The 8,555-nt window shown below is 46.1% G+C and overlaps 1 protein-coding gene across 2 annotated transcripts in view; it reads right to left on the reverse strand.

Moving 5' to 3' along the window:
- Positions 1–6,456, reverse strand: part of LOC101779535 — a 20,137-nt gene extending 13,681 nt beyond the window's left edge. The window contains exons 1-3 of one of the 2 annotated variants that reach the window (XM_022828002.1): positions 6,145–6,159; positions 5,929–6,052; positions 4,122–4,146 (exon numbers count right to left, since the gene is read on the reverse strand). Coding sequence is in view for 1 of the 2 variants with exons in the window: in XM_004975014.3 (XP_004975071.1) it covers positions 5,929–5,943 (15 nt within the window). In the remaining variant the exon portion in view is untranslated. Of the gene's footprint in view, positions 1–4,121; positions 4,147–5,928; positions 6,053–6,144 lie in introns of both variants that reach the window. The other variant, XM_004975014.3, reaches the window with a different exon arrangement.
- Between the last annotated feature and the right edge of the window lie 2,099 nt (positions 6,457–8,555).

The raw sequence follows: 8,555 nt of genomic DNA on the forward strand, positions 1-8,555 counted from the left end.
TCGTCGTCCCCCATTGCGCCGTCGAAGTCCCGCATTGCGCGTCGTCGTCCCCCGGCCGGCCCTCCTCGATCCCCTCCTCGTCCGTCGACGGGCCCCGCCCCCGGCCCGGCCCACCTCGTCGCCGGCTGCATCGCCCCTCGTCGCCGGCTCCATCCTCGTCGCCCCTCGTCGCCCCTCGTCGCCCCTCGCCGGCCGCCGTCGTAGTCTTCGCCTCGGCCGCCGTCGTCCCGCCGTCGTCGTCTTCGTCCTCGTCGCCGCCCCGGCCGCCGCTGTCCCGCACGCCACCCGGCCGCCGCCGTCCCGCCGTCACGCCGCCCCGGCCGCCGCCGTCAGGCCGCCCCGGCCGCCGCCGTCCCGCCGCCCCGGCCGCCGCCCCGCGCGCGAGAGGTCTGCCGCGCCGGCCGGTGCGCCGGGAGAGCTGGGTTTTCTTTTAATTTTTAATTTTGTTTTTTTTTAGATGGAATTGTAATTTTGTTAAGTTAGATTTTTAGATTTCTAATTTTGTTAAGTTAGATTTTTAGATTTCTAGTTAGTTTGTTAAGTTAGATTTGTAGTTAGGTTGCTAACTACCGTCCCGCCGCCGTCCCGCCGAGTAGCTACCGTGAGAGTCGCCTTGTAGCCGTCGTGATCGCCGCCGAGTAGCCGCCGTGATCGCCGCCGTCCTGCCGCCCATCACAACGTAGTAGCTTAGGCACCGCCCGTGGTTCCGGTGAACCGCCTCCGCCGCCCTGACCGCCGCCGTCCCGCCTCCGCCGCCCTGACCGCCGCCGTCCCGCCTCCGCCGCCCTTATCGCCGCCGTAGAAATTCGTAGAAATTCGTAGAAATTCGTCAAAATTCGTAGAAATTCGTCAAAATTCGTAGAAATTCATAGAAAATCGTAGAAATTTGTAGAAATTCATAGAAATTTGTAGAAATTTGTATAAATTCATAGAAATTCATAGAAATTCATAGAAATTCATAGAAATTCGTAGAAATTCATAGAAATTCGTAGAAATTTGTATAAATTCATAGAAATTCATAGAAATTCATAGAAATTCATAGAAATTTGTATAAATTCATAGAAATTTGTATAAATTCATAGAAATTTGTATAAAGATTCCGGACTTTGTACGATTCATTCCGAACTTTGTACGATTCATGTTATTTTATGATTTCATTATATACATGTATGATTCCGAACTGTGATTATATACAAATTTGTATTAAGACGATTTCTATGACTGTCATGTATGATTCCATGTATGTTTGCAGCAATAGTTGAAATGGCAGACGATGAGACCGCAAGGTATATCATGGAGCAGATAATCGCTGGTGATGGTAGTGGCGACAACGTTCCACTATCATACACGGATGAAGAGGGCACCCAGGCGGACATGTTCCTCAACATGTCTGCCGATGGGAATGAAGAGCAACAGCCGCAGCAACAACTTGCCGTGGCGGAAGGTTCCGGCGAGGTATATACAACCATTCTTGTATTGTTTCACGCCACCGCTACTAGTACATACTAATTAACGAATCTTAAACTGTTAGCCCTCCGGATCGACACAAGGGCAGAAGACCCGAGGTCGTACAAAGGTGATGGAAGGGAGGCTTGTCATCACCGAAGTTACAGATGAGGGCAGGCCGGTTGCTCCCGAGAAAGTCGCAAAGAAGTACGTTAGTCAAATCGGGGCAATCGTCCGGGACAACGTGCCTATCAGCATCAGAGAATGGAAGGGCAGAAGCGATAATCCGTACGCCCTTCCAGAGATAGAAAAGAATATGCTGTGGGAAGACGTGAAGAGGCATTTCACATTCCCCGAAGATTATAGGGAGAAGGATGTCAAAGCGTGGACACTTAAGAAAATGGCTACTCAATTCCAGACATTCAAGAAGATGCTGGACACCCACTACATCAAGAAGGGCAAAACTCCAGACTTCAACGCGTGGCCCAAGTTGAGGGACCACTGGGATGCATTTGTTGAATACAAGAGGAGTGAAGAAGGTGTGAAAAAGATCACGACCAACGTTGCAAATGCTAGTCAGAAGGGCTACCACCATCATTTGGGGCGAGGTGGGTATGGCTCAGCAATTCCCAAGTGGAGAAAGATGGAACAAGATCTGATCGAACGGGGAATCATACCTGCAACTATTGAATGGCCCGAACGATCAAAGAACTGGTACTACGCTCATGGAGGCTCCCTAAGCCAAGAGGATGGGACGCTGATTTTCAATGACAGAATACGTGAGAAGGCCGAACATCTCATGAAGAACATTGAAGATTCCAAGGCTGGGAGGTTGAGGGTGGACCGAGAAAATGATGAGCTCACATTGGCCCTCGGTAATCCAGAGCACCCAGGACGTTGCCGGGGGTTCGGGGTGGTTCCGTGGAAGTTCGCTTTCCGAGGCGACAGCGCCTCTTACAGAAGCCGGAAGCGAAGAAAGGAACAGATGGAGGAGAGCTGGCGGCAGATGCTAGAACAACGAATGATGGATGAAATCAATCGGCGGGTGGCCGACGCAGTTGCGGAGTTGGCGCAATCTGGAGCAATGCCGAATCCTCACACCGCCAGCCCTTCTCAACGCCTCGGGAGCAGTTGTGCTTCTACAGGGGTCCCCGATGCGCAGACGCCCAGGTTACCCGTGGAGGAGCAACGGTTCCCCGTGGATGCCATCACGCAACGGACCTCATGTGAGCTGCACGCACCGGTCGGCAACCTCACTATTAAGGTATACTTATACATAATATTTATGCAATCTTGTCAATTGATCCAGGCCTCGAGATCGGAGTTCAACTTGTTTACTTCTGCTATATGTACAGGTAGCGTACGGGAGTGCGTTACCAACGCTGGCAGGGCAGAGCAGTCATGGCATGGACATTCCAACAGGCTACGCCAGCGTCTGCGTGGAGCAAATAGTAGATGCCCAGTATGAAGGTCTAGAGCTCGACTTCCCGGGAGGCGACGAGAAAAAGACATTGGCAGATGCGCTTCATGGGATCATTCTATGGAAGAAACGCTACATCATTATTTCCCGCACGGAGCCATCTCCTCAGACCTCAAGACCGCTCCCCGTAGATCCCGAGCAGCGACCTTCTCCTCATACCTCGAGACCGGCATCTCCTGCTCCAGGACCGTCGCTTCCATCTATATCAAGGTCTCCATCTCCACCACATCCTGGTGCTGGGAGCGACGACGACAATAACAACACCCCTCCCCGATCACCGTCGTCGGCACCAAGAGCGGCCCCCTCGAAGGAACCTGCAGCACCACTCAAGAAGTCACGAGCACCGCCTCCCAAGCAAAGACAGCCTCGAAAGAAGAAAACAAAGGTCGACCCTGAAGTGGCTCGCAAGGAACGCTTTGAGGCAATGTCTCATGCGGAACAGTGGGCAGAAATCCAACGAGAGGCCAGTGAGTGGTTCAAGAAACAAGCCGAATTAAAAAAGGCAAGGGAGATGGAGCCACCGCCAGTAAGTCGGCGGGATTTAAACTTTTTTATCAGGATGGAGGAAGGAGCCAAGAAAAGGATACCACTCTTGTCAAACTATGAACGGGCTCTAGTAAAGGCTGATGAAAAGGATAAAAGAAAAGGAAAATCATCCTCCAAAGGTTCAGTCCCCGACCTCAGCCATTTATCAAAGAAAGATGCTCAACGGGTAAAAGCAATGCCCTTGGATCAACAAGAAAATATATTGAAGTTCATGGAAGAAACAGGTCTGGGACTTGATGAATGCATAGGGCAAGTCGAGACGCCAACTGCACCGCCCCCTGAGCCGAGATGGCCTTATGAGCTAGGCAAGCCTCTAGTGAAGCTGGCAATGGTACGGAAGCTGTCAACAAAGATGTACGAATTCCATCAATGGTACATGACGGCATCCGCCAAATCGAGGGAGATGATCGGCATGAAGGTAAAACTGATAGATTTTCACGGTGAAGGGGAGAAAGTGCTGTGGCTAGACTTCAAGGATATATACGAAGTGTACCATCATGATGCCCTGGACGTCTCTCTGATCAGCGCTTGGATTCTGTAAGTGTCCGTTTATTATCTCTACATGTAAATTTTGGCGTGCGTCACCGTACTAACTTCATCTTCCATTTCATGTAGGATGCTAATTCAGACATGCCGCCGAGAGGCGTACCTACATGTAGGCTTCATGGATCCATCTGTAGTTAACCAACAACAGATACAATTAGCGCCGGAAAAAACCTTTGCCGAAATATACAATTTCCTACACAAACAAACATTCAAGGATTTCATACTACTTCCATACAACTTCAAGTAAGTGTGTGTATACCGTCTACTTTCGATGTCTTTTTCCTTATCTCTACATGTTAGTTAGCTCTAATATGCATGAACATTTTATGCACGCAGCTTCCACTGGATCCTTATTATAATTGAGCCTGAAAGAAGCCACGTCACTGTCTTTGATTCGTTACGGAAAGATCCGGTGGACTACCAAGAATTGCAAGACATGCTAGGCTTGTAATAATTCTGGACCTTGATCTCTATGCAAAAATTTATTTCCTAAATTTTATCCCTGTTACACTATGTCATTCATTATTCTAATCTGCAGCGCATGGAAACAATTCATAAGGACACACAAAGGTCCATTCAAAGAAAATCTTACATGGAACACAGACTTCCCGGTACGTATGAAGTCTGCAAATTTATTACATTGTATAACACGAATATTTCATAACTTATTTTTTTCCGCACTGAAGTGCTTAAGACAGGAACCCGGGAATAACCTATGTGGCTACTACATCTGTGAGCACATGCACAGTTTTTTGGGACCCAAGGGACCGAAGATGACGCCGCACAACTTTAAAGTACGTAAAATAAATATATTACTAGTTAATTATTTTCTAGCTCCTTATATGTATTTGTTCATGTAACATTCACAAATTTCCAAATTATAGATGTTAAATATTCAACAAGGACTCTTGAAGGAAGAAAGAGTAGCGGCAATATGTGAAGGTCTCATTGGATTCATAATGGACGAGGTGGTAAATCCAAGAGGAGAATTTTATTACGATGGACGACAATTAGACACTCCTCTCAGCAACACCACGACGGGAAGATCGTAGGAAGATACTTTGATTTATTTGTATATATGATCGATTTGTACTAATTAAGCTAGTTGAATTGTGTATATGAATTGTGTATAAGGATTGTGTATATATATAGTAGTTGTATAATTACAAATCCCATTCGTTTAAATACTAGTTGATTTAATTCATTCTAAAAAAATCTCAACTACAAGGTTAACAAATTAAAAAGGCCGCGGTGCTACTATACGTATACGTGATGCATGCATGAAAAATTCAGGCGTCACCAGTGCCATGCAAGCGCAATTTAGTCCCGGTTGGAATTGAGCCGGGACTAAAGGGGGTCCTTTACTCCCGGTTAAAATACCCGGGACTAAAGACCCCCCCTTTTGTCCCGGTTGGTTTATCCCGGATGGATATCCGAGAGATATGACCCTTACCAACCGGGACTAATGCTCAGTTTTCTACCAGTGTAAATAGCCGTGCAGAGAAGAGAAACACAGGCAACTAAAGCGTAGCATTTCGCGGGAACAACAAATTGATGGCCCTTCCTATGGAGATTGTGCCTCGCAAATAATTGGTGACCTCGGAAGACCTGATCCACAATGTGGAGCATCTCGGGTTTGGTAATATAAAATTTGTTTGCATATAGTAGGTACATGCCCTGATGATTTCTACAGCTAACGATATACTTCATGAATTTCAGTTATGTCAATGGATCCTAATTCCGTGGGCAGCCATATCGATGGGAAATTCTTCCGGTTAAAATAAAAAATTTGTAACCGGTTTTCCTATTTTATTTAAGTATAGCACCAACATTCTTGACTCGTACATTTGAGCATTTTCACATATCGCTGATATAGTACAAGTAACTGCATGGAGCGGAAAAGGAGGTACCTTCAGTTCACGCATGGTGAATTTGTCTGTGTAGGAAGGACCCCGAAATTAACGAAAGAAGCTCCAGAAATCTAACCCATCTCTGCACCTCCAGATGAACCTCCACTAGCACCGAATAAAAATTCTAGCCATACAAGAACACATATGCTAATCAGTGTAGCTATTCTTGACAGATTAGACTAAAGGTGCATCTAGTAATTGATAGTAAAAACGTACCTCTTGGGATTTGGCAAGGTAGCTGCAAGGTGTTCTGTTTGGAGAAAACCCAAGAAACTCTCTCCAGGTGAAAATTTGTTGTGGCCAGGGAGAAGTACAGAAAATTAACCGTCAAGGCAAGCAATTTGCTGGTGTGCAATGAACTCTTCTATTGGTTAGTTGCTCGGGCTTCAGGTAGTAGCTGTGGGTGTGGATTTCAGAAAAGAACATATGCGTTGCTTTCCCTATAGAGGAAGAAAACAGAGCTCCATGGATCTAGGCCATCTCAGGACCTCCACATGGAAAGCACAGGTCTTTGCTTGGGGTTGGAGGAAGAATAAAGATGAATGGGATGTCGTCCAGCTATGCAAAGTGGATTGGCAAATCGCCGATGCGGCACCCCGACTCTCCCAGTGCAGATGATGTGTTTGGTAACATTTTCGTAATGGTGAACGCAAGAATTTTTCAGGAACTAATTATTTAATCGCAAGAATATTTTGATCAAATTATGGTCAATTTGCTCTGTTTCACTTTTCAAGGTAACTTGGATTCAAATTCATATTCTTTCAGCTGGAACCCTATGTTCCTTGCTAAGAACGCGATGACCAGACCACCTTTCCTCTGTGCACAATTTACTCAAGCATTATTAAATTATTCCAGGTGAAGGAACTGCTGGGATTTGCCTGTCATTGGATAAGATGTGACTTAAGTCCTGATCCAAGCCTCCAAGGCCCAATGCTAGCAGCATGATCGAAACTGTCCGAGGACGGAAGGAGCTGCAGATTGTAGGTGTGAATTGAACAAGTGAAATTTAAGCTTCCAACTGAACTATACTGAAGCAGTTTTGCGTTCTGTTGATGGCTGTACAAAACAGCAGATTATACTTAAACAGTTGCTAAGACTGACGACCATACATTTCATTCCCCAGGCAGGGCATACTGAAACAGCAGATTATACTGAAACAGTGGCTCTCACTCGCTTGTGGTCGGGCTTGGTCAAATCTCCTTCCGGGTCTCCATTTATTTGAAGTAAAGAAAAGGTTCAGCCGTTCAGTCGATGCTGCATATTGGGAGAGTAAGATATTTGCATGCATCCGGTTAAAGCCTAGCCACTGGATATCAGCCGTTCTTTTTTTCTTTTAGAGAGAGAGAGAGAGAGAGAGAGAGAGAGAGAGAGAGAGAGAGGGAGGGATATGGGTGTGGATTTTGTGCTGCTTCGTTGTGATTACAAAACGGCAGTAACCGACTAACCGCCTCTGAATATTTCCTCTCGTATCTAACCCAGAGAATGGAAAGAAATGGTCACTGTCCCGGCCCGCTGATCCATTTTTCTCTCGCGACTGACGGATGCAGGCCAGTTATAAATATCCTTGATGCGTACCCATCTCTATATCGATACCGAACAAGATGAATGCGAAGAATGCAACTCTCTGCTGCCTTCTTGTCCTGCTCGTGCTGCACGCAGATCATGCCTTAGCCGGTTGGTGCTCCTAGTATCTCTTTTTCATTGTGTTCTAGCTTACTAGTTCGATAGCGAAGATTATTCTGATCCTACTTCAAACTAAAAGTGCTGTACATTTTGTTAGTTATCAAGGGCATTACCATGCGATCGATCAACAGCACATGCGAATTCAATGTAGTATATACATTTGTTTCTCTCTTTTTTTTGCAGAGTGCGGCTACACACATCCTATGATGCCGTTCTGTAAAGGATGGATGTGCGAGGCCGAGTGCTGGACGGAGGCAAAATTACTTGTAGCCAAGGTCATGGAACACAAGTGCATGAAAGGAGGGATCAAGGGCTGGTGTTACTGCCGTTTCTGTCGTTGATTTGGAAGCCATCATCGTAGAGGAGAATCATCCAAATAATTGGTCGTGTGTTTCGTTACTCTAGCCTCTAGTCTCAATAACTTAAGATAGTACTAGTCCTTAAGTCTCAGTGCCTACTTTTGTACGAAACCTTTTTTATTGAAAAAATAATATCAAGTGATGATAACATGTTCGCTCGTGTAAATCTCGGTAGCTAGATAGAGTGGCCCTGATCACGGCCGGACCACCCGCACCACGGCTGGGCATGGCTAGAGAGGTGCTAATGAATTGGGATTTAAATCCGAATAGAGAATTCAAACTAAATATAAGGAAAAATACATGGATAATCCAATAGAGTTCAATAATATCCAAAGATCCAAATTGAGATGGATATGTAATCAAATTCATGTAAAAAATGCAGAGAGATACAAATCAACTAAATCCAATATAGTAGGTTCATTTATCCTTGAATAATTCAAAATTGCGGCCACCTGCATCAGGCAGTGACAACTTCTTTTTTCATTGACTAAAGAGCAGAATTCGATAGTCCTGGCTGATCCAACATGCGGCTTCCTCCCCTCCCTCGAAGGTCGCATGGTGACGCGGCACGTGCTGATGCTCGAC

This window comes from Setaria italica, chromosome VII (assembly GCF_000263155.2).
Source record: "Setaria italica strain Yugu1 chromosome VII, Setaria_italica_v2.0, whole genome shotgun sequence".
NCBI classification, from domain to species: domain Eukaryota; kingdom Viridiplantae; phylum Streptophyta; class Magnoliopsida; order Poales; family Poaceae; genus Setaria; species Setaria italica.